This window comes from Solea senegalensis, linkage group LG8 (assembly GCF_019176455.1).
Source record: "Solea senegalensis isolate Sse05_10M linkage group LG8, IFAPA_SoseM_1, whole genome shotgun sequence".
Classification (NCBI taxonomy): domain Eukaryota; kingdom Metazoa; phylum Chordata; class Actinopteri; order Pleuronectiformes; family Soleidae; genus Solea; species Solea senegalensis.
The window spans coordinates 25,365,288-25,378,655 of record NC_058028.1 but is presented as its reverse complement, the minus strand read 5'-3'; the positions used below and the strand labels follow the sequence as shown (position 1 = coordinate 25,378,655).

The 13,368-nt window shown below is 41.2% G+C and overlaps 1 protein-coding gene across 3 annotated transcripts in view; it reads left to right on the top strand.

The window, feature by feature from the left end:
• The window catches only part of LOC122773166 (unconventional myosin-Ic-like), a 71,132-nt gene extending 58,325 nt beyond the window's left edge, over positions 1 to 12,807 (top strand). For all 3 annotated transcript variants that reach the window (XM_044031609.1, XM_044031610.1, XM_044031608.1), the window contains 19 exons: positions 782 to 873; positions 946 to 1,040; positions 1,157 to 1,203; positions 2,074 to 2,154; positions 2,659 to 2,764; positions 4,657 to 4,774; positions 5,086 to 5,199; positions 5,274 to 5,350; positions 6,046 to 6,114; positions 6,192 to 6,276; positions 6,355 to 6,514; positions 6,784 to 6,867; positions 6,976 to 7,069; positions 7,484 to 7,539; positions 7,621 to 7,756; positions 8,671 to 8,741; positions 8,835 to 8,932; positions 9,076 to 9,175; positions 9,486 to 12,807. In XM_044031609.1, the coding sequence (XP_043887544.1) occupies positions 782 to 873; positions 946 to 1,040; positions 1,157 to 1,203; positions 2,074 to 2,154; positions 2,659 to 2,764; positions 4,657 to 4,774; positions 5,086 to 5,199; positions 5,274 to 5,350; positions 6,046 to 6,114; positions 6,192 to 6,276; positions 6,355 to 6,514; positions 6,784 to 6,867; positions 6,976 to 7,069; positions 7,484 to 7,539; positions 7,621 to 7,756; positions 8,671 to 8,741; positions 8,835 to 8,932; positions 9,076 to 9,175; positions 9,486 to 9,512 (1,710 nt within the window). In that variant the 3' untranslated portion in view covers positions 9,513 to 12,807. The remainder of the gene's footprint in view (positions 1 to 781; positions 874 to 945; positions 1,041 to 1,156; positions 1,204 to 2,073; positions 2,155 to 2,658; positions 2,765 to 4,656; positions 4,775 to 5,085; positions 5,200 to 5,273; positions 5,351 to 6,045; positions 6,115 to 6,191; positions 6,277 to 6,354; positions 6,515 to 6,783; positions 6,868 to 6,975; positions 7,070 to 7,483; positions 7,540 to 7,620; positions 7,757 to 8,670; positions 8,742 to 8,834; positions 8,933 to 9,075; positions 9,176 to 9,485) is intronic.
• Positions 12,808 to 13,368: the final 561 nt, after the last annotated feature.

The following is a 13,368-nucleotide window of genomic DNA, read 5'->3' as shown; positions in this document are numbered from 1 at the left end:
AATAACTCCATGATAATCTGTTATTGTGATAACAAATAATCTGGGAGTGAACTAGACTTCTGTATGTTGGGGCCATACTGAAGAAAACAAAATATCTAAGAGAAAAAGTAGGAATGTTAAAAGAGAAAAGATGTAATATTACTAGAATAAACACGTAATATTATGACTGTTTTTTTGTGGCTATACCTCCATCCACATGAGGTGATGGCTAGAGCTGCAACTAACGATTAGTAATCGTTTGGTCCATAAAATGTCAGAAAAAGTTTGATCAAACCTGGAAATGATGATGTTCTCAAATGTCCTGTTTTGTCCAAAAACCAAAATGATTCCTTTGTTATATGAAGCAAAGAAATGAAGAATATATTCACATTTAAGAAGCTAAAACAATCAGCTGAAAAAAAGCTTAGTGAATGTGGGCGGAGCCTTTCAGACATGTCGAGATGTGCTTGGTTTATTTGTCATGTATTAGGATCATGAGTGTGTTCATGCTCATTCTTAAAACAATCGTATATAACGACCCTGGGAGGAAAACTTACCTACTGCAGCTTTAATAAACAAATAAGATGGAATGTGTTGACTGATGAGATTAAGATTAGAGATTTTTTTATCATGGTGAGACAAAGCCCGACTGTGGCTCCAGCTTCATATTACCTGGTGGACATGAAAGTGCTATCGATGTCTTCATCCACGATGGTATCAAATGCATGTAAATGGTAAAATGATGTGGGGCCCATCATCATGACACTTGATCATGTGACTGACTGCTCGCTCGTTCTCTCAGGATGAGGAGTGTCTGAGACCTGGAGACGCCAGTGACATCACCTTCCTGGAGAAGCTGGAGGACACTGTGGGAGGACACGCGCACTTTGTCACGTGAGTTGCATGAATCTTTTTCCTGCTCCTGTTATCTGTGAATATGCTATTTTAACCCTTTACTGACTGCAGTCACAAACTGGCCGATGGAAAGACCAGGAAGATCATGGGTCGTGATGAATTCAGACTGCTGCATTATGCTGGAGAGGTCAACTACAACGTCAACGGTAGGTTTCACTCAACTCAAGTTAAAAGGCCAATGATAAATGAATGAAACTGCACGTGTGAAATGTGTCATCAAATATTAATCATTAAACACTGTAAAATATCTTTTTCTCCTCAGGATTTTTGGACAAGAACAATGATCTGCTCTTCAGGAACTTAAAGGAGGTGAGAATAAATAACACAACATGTTTACTGCAAACTGCTTTTCTACACGACCCCTTGAACTTTAACCAGTGCCTCACCATGCAGTTCTACCTCAGTGGAACCAGTATTTGAGCACGAGTACTGGTCCTAACATGTTATTTATAACAGAAAAGGCAATGAAAGGATGCCAAAAACAAACTGCACACATGCACAGGTTTGTGCAGCTATACTTCTTAGGACTCTGCCTAAACAAAGCCTTATCCCTAACCTTAACCACAACCACTTAAAGCCTGACCCTTACCTTAACCTAACCACAGCACAAATCCTAGCCCTAAACTAAGGGCTTGATATTTTATTTTGTGATATTTTGAGACAATATTATGTGTTTGTGTGTGTGTGCGTGTTGCATGTGCACGTGTGTATGTGTAGAACAGACAGCTAAACCCAAACATACTTTTTTTTAAGGAAAGTAAAAGAAAAGAGTTGTTTTCAGATTACGGATATTTGATGACAGTGTGTGTGTACTTTATATCTTTGTGAGATCCAAAAAAGTAATAGATTATGTCTATTGCGTGTCCTCACAAACGTGTGTGTGTGTGTGCGCATGCTGTAGTTTTCATAGGCTGCATTTTCAATCTGGCTTATATATTATACATTCTCATGATCTCATGTTTGAATCACTTGATCTTTGAACGAGATGGACCAGACCTATGTCGTGAAGGACAATGTTGTCGTTAGTGCAGGTGATGCAGACCTGCTCCGGCTTTGACAGAGGTTCATGTAGCATCTAAAGAATCTAAAGAGACATTACACTACAGCTTTAACTTCCATGGTTTGATTGTGGGTAAAACTATGTCAATGGTTAAATCTTCTGTTTGTGTGTCTGTGCAGGTGATGTGTATGTCAGAGAACAAGATCCTGAACCAGTGCTTCGACAGAGAAGAGCTGAGTGACAAGAAACGTCCTGACACGGTGAGATTCCTCTGTGTGTGTGTGTGTGTGTGTGTTTTTCCTGCCTCTTTTCCACACTGGCATGAATCAGACTCTCATGCATCCCAACATACTTTCCCACAGATAAACAAACAGTGGTGTGTTTCCCCTCCGCAGTGGTGAGTGGGCGGTCTGGCGGGGATTCTCTGCGGCCTCCCACTCACTGAGGAATGCCCTGACACTTGTATGCCCTTCACTCACACACACACACACACACTTGTACAGGGTGCTGTCACAGGCTGGTCAGTAAAGAGTCCAGTGTTCAGTCTGAAGCGGACTGTCAGTCACGCCGGCCCCTCCTCTGTTTATGTGGCTCCTCATCAGCTCATCACCTCTGTCTGCAGGCTGCCATTTCATCCATCCACCGCTCACCTCTTCACTTCCTGCTCTCCTCTTTAATCTGTCCCCCTGTTAGTGACTCACGTCCCCCCCTGTCCTCACATCCGTCTCTCTGTTTTCTGCTGTGCGTTTGGTTTGCCTCTGCAGGCAGCCACCCAGTTCAAAGCAAGTCTGGCCAAACTCATGGAGATCCTAATGTCCAAGGAGCCGTCGTATGTCCGCTGCATCAAGCCCAACGACGCCAAACAAGCAGGTATGAAGTCTGGTCTTTTTCCCCACGTGTTGGTGTTCATGTCACGATCATTTAATCACTGAGTTTGTACGTTACAGGGTAAACAAACATATTTAGTACTTTCTTGAATGTTTTCAATCATTGTTTTTGAGGAAATCCAAGTTCAGTTTTTATTGAGTAGTATGGAAGCACATTTATTTTTGCTCTTCCATAATTCTTTCTGTGGAGTGATGTGAATGATTATTTGATGTTTATTACTCAGCATTTACAGGATCATTTAGTTTTAACAATCTCTTTCATAGACTGAAGACACTGTTCTTTTCACTGGCTTTCAACTCCAGTTGAGGTTGAGACCTGGATTTTATTGTTAAGCTGTGGTTATTTTAAATGTTCTATATAAATTAGACTTAATAATAGATCTGATCATTTGTATGAGTATTTGATTATTCAATGTTTGCGTGATTACAAAAAGTCGATGCGTTACTGTGACTATTGTTAATGTATCAATGATTGCACTCATAAAACCACAGTACAATGACTTCCTCGTGTGTAAATGTATTCAGTATCACATTGAGTCCGTGGAGTTTGCAGAAGTGATGAAATGTGTGAGATTTATTGAATGCATCTCAAAGCTTCTCCTCTAAGATCACCCTGCTGTCGATTCCATAGAAGTGATTACATTTCCCAGGGTCTGTGAATGCATCTCTTTTGCTGCTCCTGGTGGACATGCTGTGAACCCTGCATTACGTTCACTCACTCTCATGCACTGCACTAGAATATTAGATTATTTGACAAATGATACCATTGAATATTCAAACAGGGGCCCGTCCCTAATCTAATAATATGAGAAGATTAAATCCTAATTTAAAGTTTTATTGTGCAATACTTGAACTCCAGTTGTTGTTGCAGTTGAGCTTGAATGTCAGACACAGAGATCGTAGCAGCTAGTGCGCTATCATGCCCTTTTCTAGCCGTTTAGCAAATGGAAGTGAAAATGTCAAATAATGGATGATTGATCAAGTAACTGAGGATAAGGAAATAAGACAGATACGAGTCAGTCATGGTTATTAACCTTTGTCTTAAGTCTTTGAACTAGTCTTCAAACTCCTGAAATAACTGTGTGACTCACTGTGTCTCCTGCTGTGCTCAAGTGGAACTAAAACCTTCACAGATGCTGAGCTTTCAGGAAACGGAAGAGTCAACAGGTTGTGAATGTGTGTCGTGTTCACACTGTAAACATTTGAACGCAGCAGATTCATATGAGGGTCTAGTATTTCCTGCGGTCCTCAAATGCAACTACGGGCATGGCTACCAAATCTGAATTGTGGCCCCGGTAACAACACACTCTAGTTATTTGTACTTTATATACAGGATGTTGCATATTGAACCTGTTTTACTTTAGGTCAGCACTAAATGCTTAAAGTTTAAAGTTAAATAATGCTGAACTTGTGGTATTAAAATATTGCTATTGTTCTCTAACTTGCAGTGAACTGCGTGAGTTTAGTTTGTCCAACATGTTACTGTATAAAATAATGAATCAAATATTTATTGTCACATTGTCATTGTTTATATTTGCTGCGACAGTTCTTTTAAACTCAGCTCCTCAGCTTCACTTACCTGATCATTTCCCAGAAAGGTCGCACTCGTCTTGTGTTTTCACTCATTCAAACCTAAACAGTTAGTTTGCAGCTACATGAGAGGCTGCAGTGTGACGCTCTGTGTGGTCGTCCGTCTTTGTTCCTCTACACAGCGTGTCTTTTGTTTCTCTGTCCTCTGTCACTCCTACTCCTGCTCTTTAGCATTTACTGGTTTTCTCTGGTTCAGTTTGTGCAACAGATGTTACATTTGTCTCAGGCTGACTCCACCCACTTCTCCCCTGTCCTCCCTGTCCTCCCTGTCCTCCCTGTCCCCAGGTCGATTTGATGAGGTGCTGATTCGTCACCAGGTCAAGTACCTGGGACTGATGGAGAATCTGAGGGTGAGGAGAGCCGGCTTTGCTTACAGACGACGCTACGAGGTTTTCCTGCAGAGGTGAGCACACACACACACACACACACACATCATAAGAATGAGTCTCAAAGATAATCTGGTCTCTATCACATAAACTACAATGAAGATCCTCACATGTTAGAGGTGGAAGTAGGAACCATTTTTCATATTTGCGTTTGAAAAATGACACAACCATCATTCATTTATGATGATATTCATATTTCTGACTTCATTGTTTTGTCTGGTTAAATAATATTTAACATCAAGACCTGATCTTCTCACTGAGTGCAATTCTAAACCCCAAACCATTGTTCTGGTCTTCACTTGTGTCTGTTGGACTCGTGTCTTTGAAGGTACAAGTCTCTGTGTCCGGACACGTGGCCAAACTGGCAGGGGAAACTGGCCGATGGAGTGGCCACCCTGGTCAAACACCTGGGATACAAGCCAGAGGAGTACAAACTGGGCAGGTGTGCAACACACACACACACACACACACAAAGCATTTTGTGAAACAGCTAAAATGTTTTCTTCTTTTTCCCAGATCCAAAATCTTCATCCGCTTCCCAAAGACCTTGTTTTCCACGGAGGATGCACTAGAGACCAGGAAACACAGTCTGGGTAAAACAGTGTTACTCTCATGTTGTGCGCTTGTAGCTCACGGTGTGGTCTCTGTCTCCATGTGGACGTTTTCATCGACAGACCAAATCATCTTCTCAATCTTACGCTCTTTATTGTTTCAAACAATATTCTTGTCCTCTCAGTAAAAGTCACTTCCTCCTCAGCAACTTCATCAAATCTTTGCATCAGAACCAAGAAAAAGTTGCACAGATACAAATAAACAAGCTAACAGAGGGAGATCTTAATCATGCTGATACAATACTAAAAGAGACAACTGTGGGATGGTGTGTGGTTACCATGGAGACAACAAAAGCAGAAATGAAAGGACTCACACAAGTGTCACACACACGTTTTTATCGAGCAACAATCAGTATCATTAATCAACCAGTTAGAATTTTACATTGCACTTTTCCCTCAAATAAAAGCTAATGTAACAAGACAATAGCAACATGACTCTGGCGCCCTCTGTTGGTCATAGTGGCAAGTGCAGAAGCACACACACACACACAGCCACCAAAAACAATACTTCACTCCCACTCTGTGGGGTGCAGTAATAATTTAGCAGAATTCAAAATATAATAAATAAGCCATAAAAATGTGATAAATAAAGTCCATAAATGACATGTATAAAGAAGGGAATGAATAGGGATTCAAAGAAATACAATGAAGTATTGTTTGTCTTTGTCTCTGCTTAGCCACCAAGCTACAGGCAGGATGGAGAGGCTACAGCCAGAAGTCCAAATACCAGAAGCTCCGAACTGCAGGTGAGGAAGCGTCTCACATGCAAATACACAAAGTGTCCAGACACTTTAAAATGAATATAATGTCAACTTCCTTGCAGCTATTGCCATCCAGGCCTGGTGGAGGGGAATCCTGGCCAGGAGGAGAGCCAAGCGCAGACGTCAGGCTGCCGATACCATCCGCAGGTAAGAGGATGGATCCAGTCAGACAGGCCAGGACTCAGTGTAGACTGTGCATCACACCACAGCTGCTGTCACACACAGGTTCATCAAGGGCTTCATCTACCGCCACAAGGAGCGCTGTCCAGAGAACGAGTATTTCCTGGACTACGTTCGCTACTCGTTCCTCATGAATCTGCACAGGAACCTTCCCAAGAACGTGATGGACAAGAGCTGGCCCGTTCCTCCAGCTGCTCTCACTGAGGTACGCACCAACAAACCTGGAGGAACTTGGATTAGGATTTGACCAAGCAGAATTCAAAAGGCCCAGAACTGCTGTTTGTAAAATGACAGTAATGCTCATTACTAAAGCTGCTGTCAGCCATGTCATCTTTTACCAAAGAGCTTCCTGAACTCCCAACAATGCAACAGACGTTGACTATAGTGACACCATGAGAAACCATGAGAAACCATGAGAAAAGTTTGTTGGGTCAAAGTCTCATGACCTTAAAAAGGGTTGTGTTGTGTTTCCAGGCGTCGGAGCATTTGCGTAAGCTGTGCATGCAGAACATGGTGTGGAGCTACTGCAAGAAGATCAGTCCAGAGTGGAAACACCAGGTGAATGTTGCTTCTTCACCAGTTAACACATGCTCTTTGTAATCTGCTCAGTCACTTCACAACTCTGCCATGAACTGTGTGTGTGTGTGTGTGTGTGTGTGTGTGCAGATGGAGCAGAAGATGATTGCCAGTGAGATCTTCAAGGACAAGAAGGACAACTACCCACAGAGTGTGCCCAAACTTTTTGTCAGCACCAGACTCAGTAAGATTCACAGACAGTTTCTGAAGTATGGTTTTATGATGTAAGGACACATGACTGGACTGACTCCACCTCATTCTCAGCTCCAATGAAAACACTGAAAACACTGAAAACACGACGGCTGTCAGCAGGTTACACAAGGTTAAACACATTTGAGCCACTTAACAAATAAAACGTGCACCTGCTTCAGTCTAAAATAGATGAAGAACATTATTCACACTTACTGTATGTCTCACCATTAGTTTTGATGCTGCTCACTCTCCTGCACCAAAGAGAAAATCAGTGTTTTCAGCGTGCAAGGACACAAAAGAGTACATTTGAAGTAACTGGTGGAGGCAGATGTTGATCCAAACCTTCATGCAACCACACCTGAACAAACACAAGTATCCCGTCAGTGTTGTTGCTTCATTCCCTCAGATGGAGAGGACATAAATGCCAAGGCTCTGCAGGCTCTGGGCAGCGAGAAGATGAAGGTCAGTAGAAAAGAACGCTGTGTTTGACTTGTCTTCATCTGCCGTGTTCTGACCTTCTGACCTTCAGCGCTCTGTTCCCAGTACGCGGTGCCTGTCACCAAGTACGACAGGAAAGGCTACAAAGCTCGGCCCCGTCAGCTGGTCCTCACCGGGAACTGTGCCGTCGTCATAGAGGAGGCCAAAGTCAAGCAGCGCGTCGACTACGCCTCTCTGAAAGGTCAGAGGTCAACATTTTTCCCTAGTTTTGACTCATTTGATATTAACTTGTAATGAAGCTGCTGTGTTTAGCACATACATGTTTGAATTCAAATATGTTGTTTTACCTGGAGGTCGCACATCTATATGTGGACATTCTGTACGTGAATGACCTCACAGAGCAGTCGTTCTTTGAAGCCCCGCCCTCCCACACACACACACACACACACACACACTGTCTCCAAGACATTTGCAAAAATAAACATCAGTGTCTTCTCTCTGTGTATGGATAACAAAGTGTCCTGTGCCATAATCCAAATCAAAACCAAGTAGAGCTGAAACGATTAATCAAGTAATCGATGACTAAATGAATCGACAGCTATTTTGTTCGATCCATTCATCGGTCCGAAGCTTTTTTCATGATTTAAAACAAGATTTTCGATTGTTTTCATTTCGTTTGCTCTGGATAAAAAAGAATTAGTGAATTATTTTGGTTTGTTTTGAACATTTTTTAAGGTTTTCTGATATTTTATGGACCAAACGATTAATCGAGAAAATAATCGACAGATTAATCAGCTCTAAAAACCTTGTTTTCTTTTTTGATACCGTAATGGTCGCAGCATTTCAGAGGTCACAGTGAGGTTGGTAATAAATAGCATAATAAATTTAAAGGTGGAGTTTTAATGTTGTGATCATCAAATAGATTTTTAAATTTAATATCCACAAATATATTGGAATAATCTGAACGTGCAGTACTAATATGGACTGTCAGTGAATCCTGACCTCCTACAGTGTAGTCGCGTGCTGTTATTTACAAAATGCAGATTCAGCAGCTCTATATTGTGTGCGTGGAATATTAGAATATAAGTATGTAAAGGACCACGATGTAGTTTCTGTATCTGCAAATGTAAAGCTGTGACTGTCCTCCTCCTGCAGGGATCTCCGTCAGCTCTCTGAGCGACGGCCTCTTTGTTCTGCATGTTCCCAGTGACGACAACAAACAAAAGGTGAAGGAAAAACAAATCTCCGCTCATCTCCGCTCGTTGTTTATGAATGTCCGAGTTTTAACTCGCCGTCACTTCCGCGGCTTTTCTTCACAGGGAGACGTAGTTTTGCAGAGTGACCATGTGATCGAGACCTTGACCAAGATCGCAATCTGCGCCGAGAAAGTCAACAGCATCAACATCAACCAGGGCAGGTGAGAGGCAGAGCTGCGTAGTTAGTGGTGTCAGTCCAGGTCTCACTGTAAATAAGTGTCTTTAAGAACATCAGCGGTGTAGCAGTGGATTTCAACAGGACGTCCAGTAAACGTGTCTCACTGTCACTCTGCTGCTTCTCCAGTATTAAGTTTACAGCAGCTCAGGGCAAAGAGGGAACCATAGACTTCACACCGGGATCAGAACTACTGGTGGCCAAGGCAAAGAACGGACACTTGTCTGTGGTGAGTGTCTTCACTGTTCTTCATCAGCTGATGTAGTGTCGATTAACGTCAATAACACTGTAATGACAGTACTTTCTAATGTGACAACATCCACACAACCACATGTTCCTTTGAAAATGGAATTCCTCCTGTCACATGACACGCCTGCTGCGGCAGCATAAGAATGGCAAGGCTGATCCTTCAATACTGAAAAATAGTTCATTAATCATTTAAGTTGATTAATTTAGCAATAGTTTCAGCTCTAGTCCACTAATGATTGAGATACTGTGTTGACCACTGACGTGACATTTGTCTCCTGGATGTCTTCCAGACGGCTCCCAGACTCAACTCCAGATGATGGCCACTCTGACCGCACACACACACACACACACACACCAGGACCGGCGTACTCCTGACCTCTCCCATCCTCCAGACCCTGCTCTACCTAAGCCAATCAGATGCCAGCTGTCACTGCACAGGTGTCACATGCTTCCAATTAAAAAAAAAAAAAAAGGAAAAAAAAAATCCAGCAAAACTAATCAATATATTTATGTTTATATATTATATTTTTGGGGATTAATACTGTTGCTGTTTGAATATTCTGATTTTTATATGTGAGGCCAAGGAATAACAGATATTTTTGGTGCGTTTTTCATGCACCGCGCGTGTATTTTGTGCTTTATTTGGTGGGAACATGACCAAGAAAATGACGAGGGAGGAGTCTGAAGTCGAGACACGAATGAGGAGGAGCTTATTGTTGTTGTTTGTTGTTGTGTCGTCATTTACTTTTCCTGCTTTACTAGAAGACGTGATTGTCTCGCTCACGCTGTACTTCTCTAACTGTGAGGTGAATGACTTGTCGCAGGAGTGTGAAGGTGTGTCAGTATGTAGAGCTGCGGAGACGAACAACATTTCAATTCAGTGCTCACGTGCAGTCGGACCGGCTCGCTGCATGGACACTAGTTGGTCGTACTACTGGATAGATGTGATAGATTTGTATAGAAGATCGCAAACTGATTCACTACATTAAAGATTGTTTTTTTAAAGTGTATTTGAGCTCGGGGACACAGACTTAAGCAATAAAACGCTTGTCCTCTTAAATCTGCGACACCTTAAGAATATGTTTTGCTGGTAGACGATCATTTCCTGACTGGAAACTAGACGTTTGTGTTGCTTTGTAAACCGCTCACTTCCCTCACACCAAATCAGTTTATTTATCACGGCTGCCTCCATCATTAAGTGTAAATGTGTTCATTTTTATGAGTTTGGTGTTTCAAACTCATAAGTAGACCTGCAGCCCCTGTGTCCTCGTCAGCTAAAAACACTGAGTTTCTCTGTGGACTCACTGGTGTGAGAGAGTGCACCACCTTTAGTTTTTAGTCTAATGTGGAGATAAAACAACAAACATATTTGTAGGTACAGTCTTAAAGCTGCAGTGTGTAACGTTACATACTGCAGCTTTAATCAGGCATAGATTTTAATAGTCAATCCTTTTGATAAGAGGCTAAAATCTAGTTTTTGACAGCCATGTTTTCAGTGAGAGCTCAAGCGTGTTTGCACCTCATACAGCCACACGGTAAAAAAAATATCCCTTAAAATAATCAACATATTCTCTGAAAACACTGCAAAAAAGAACAAAGAAAGTGAGGAGGTGTGAGAGGAAGAGGACATGAGAAGGACTTGTGGAAAGAAAGATGGACGCAGCGTCGTTTGCCTCAACACCAGGTGTTTGTGCCTTTGTCTTGTCTGGACTGATTTCTTTCTAACTCGAGAAGTGTGTGCGCGTGTGTCGACGTCTGAACAGCTTGTCATCACTTGATGCACGAGTGAATGGAGGTGAATGTAGAGCGTGTGTTTCCTCCGCTCTTCCCATCATCCTCGCTGCTTCTAACCTGGTGGTTAGACTGGTGGTGCAGCTACCTCTGACCCGGCTCTGACCAATGTTTTCCATTCAATTTCACCTCAGACCATCATTTCCTTTGTTTATTATCGCACGTATGTCAGTTATTTTTTTTACATTTGTACGCCAGTGAGACAGAGCTGAGACCATGACGTGAGGCTGAAGCCAGAGGACGTCACGTGAGTCACGTGTCACCACCTTTCTTCTTAAAAGAAATAGTTTTAACATGGTTTTTGCCAGCGTGAAGATCCAGTCGGGAGAGGATTAGCTTTGCTTTAAATGTCCAGTGTGTAAGAATTAGTGACATCTAATGGTGAGACAACAGAATGCAACAGACAGAGGACTCACCCCTCCATTTCCCAATTACGTCAGGGAACTACGGTGGCCTCCACATACCAGAAAGGATGTAAACAACTCTCCCACTCTCAGGTTTATGTGGATGGAGCGACGTAAGCTTCCATTTCAAAAAAGCAAAAAAAATAACTTCTGGTTGGTGTGAGAGTGGGGGAGTGTGTTAGAATTCCTCATGGGGGCAAAATAAGTGTTGTAATGCACCTTTAAAACAGGCGTCTCAAAGCACCTGGAGGCCAACGAGTGTCCGATCTGGACGTGAGGGGAAAACAGTTAAACTATGTGGTAAATGAACTTAAAATGATATGACAATATTCCATCAAAATAACAATATTCATGATGACATTTAACAGAAGTAAAAGTGTTACAGACTTCAAAGTTCACAATAAATAAAATCACAAATTAAATAATATTAAAACATGCTTATAAATATATATGTATATATCATTGTATGTTAAATACATGTAAAAGTGTGATTACCTGAGCTAATATCATTATTATTATTATTATAAAACATTGCTCACTGTTTAAGACAATAGCTAACAGTCATGTTTAGTATTATATTCTGTCTATAAGCTGTAGGTGGTGAGACAGTTCTCATTATAACTTGATATAATGACATCAAATAAAAGTCAGTGTGGACTTGTGCTTTAAAGCCAGTACAAACTTGCACAGATAATGTCGTTTCTATCATTAAATCCTCCTAAACTTTACACACTGGACCTTTAAGAACTGCTTGCTCTGATCCAATTTTATTATGGCAAGAAAACATCTAAAATAGCATCAAAATGCAACAACAAAAACTTCATTAAAACACAACAAGAGTAAAAATATTAATGCAATAAAATAAAAAAGGCACAAAAATTTATAGTCCAAGTCATCAGTGGCTCTAAGCTCTTTCTCAAACCTGCAGGCGAGACCAAAGACTGATGGTGAAAAGGTTTTGTTCACTATATTAAAAACCTGGTCTCTCTGCGTGGCGAGGCGGGTGCAATATGGCGAGGCAGAACTTCTAGTCACCAAACACCCGGTCGGTTTCAACTGATTGTGTGTTTGATTTGAATGACGGTGTTTGTTTGTGTTTGTGTTCTGAGTGAGAGAATCCAGACGCTTTTTTTCCATATTGTTTATTAAGTTGTTCACGTTTCTTGTTGGATAGCAATACAACAGGTGTGTGTGTGTGTCTGTCTGTCTGTGTGTGTGTCTGCGTGTGTGTGTGTGTGTGTGCGTGTGCGTGTGTGTGTACAAGCTTCATTCAAACCAAACACCATGTTCATCTGTTGATTTACTGTTGCACTCCTCTGTCCTGACTTACTGTAATACACCAAACCAATGTATAATTATGCCAGCACACTAAGATACTAAAGATTTCAAAGAATAAATTTGAAAGGTAAATACAAAATGAGGAGTGTCTGTTGTCTTTCATCTGCAATATACTGTGTATAGATACTGAAAATGTATACAGGTTATATTTAAAGTATTTCTTTTTATCAAGCGACTTGACTTGTCCTTCATTTCTAAACCATCTGATCTGTTTTTTCCAGCCTTTAATTTGAGATTTATATCTGCATTACCCGTTTTATCCACATGAGGGCGTACCAAATTGTACAGGACAAAGGGATTTTACTTGGTTTCCATGCAAAATGCAAACAAAGAAGAGGGACAACACTTTAAATTACAACACAGTTACAACAACAAGGTAATAGTATGGTAATTGTATGGTCACATCATCTTATTTATAATAATAAGAATGTTAATAATGTACATAATCTACAGTACCTATGTTAGCCACACGGGGCTGTTTCTCACAACTCCACAGATCATGACTCACTCTGCTGCTTTATTCCTTATTCAAATGCCTAAATGTGTGGAAATAAGTTTCCTCATTTTGTTTAGGTGAAGTTTAACAGTGCGTTATTTACAGTATTATAACACAAATGTCACATCACGTATACGATGTGTT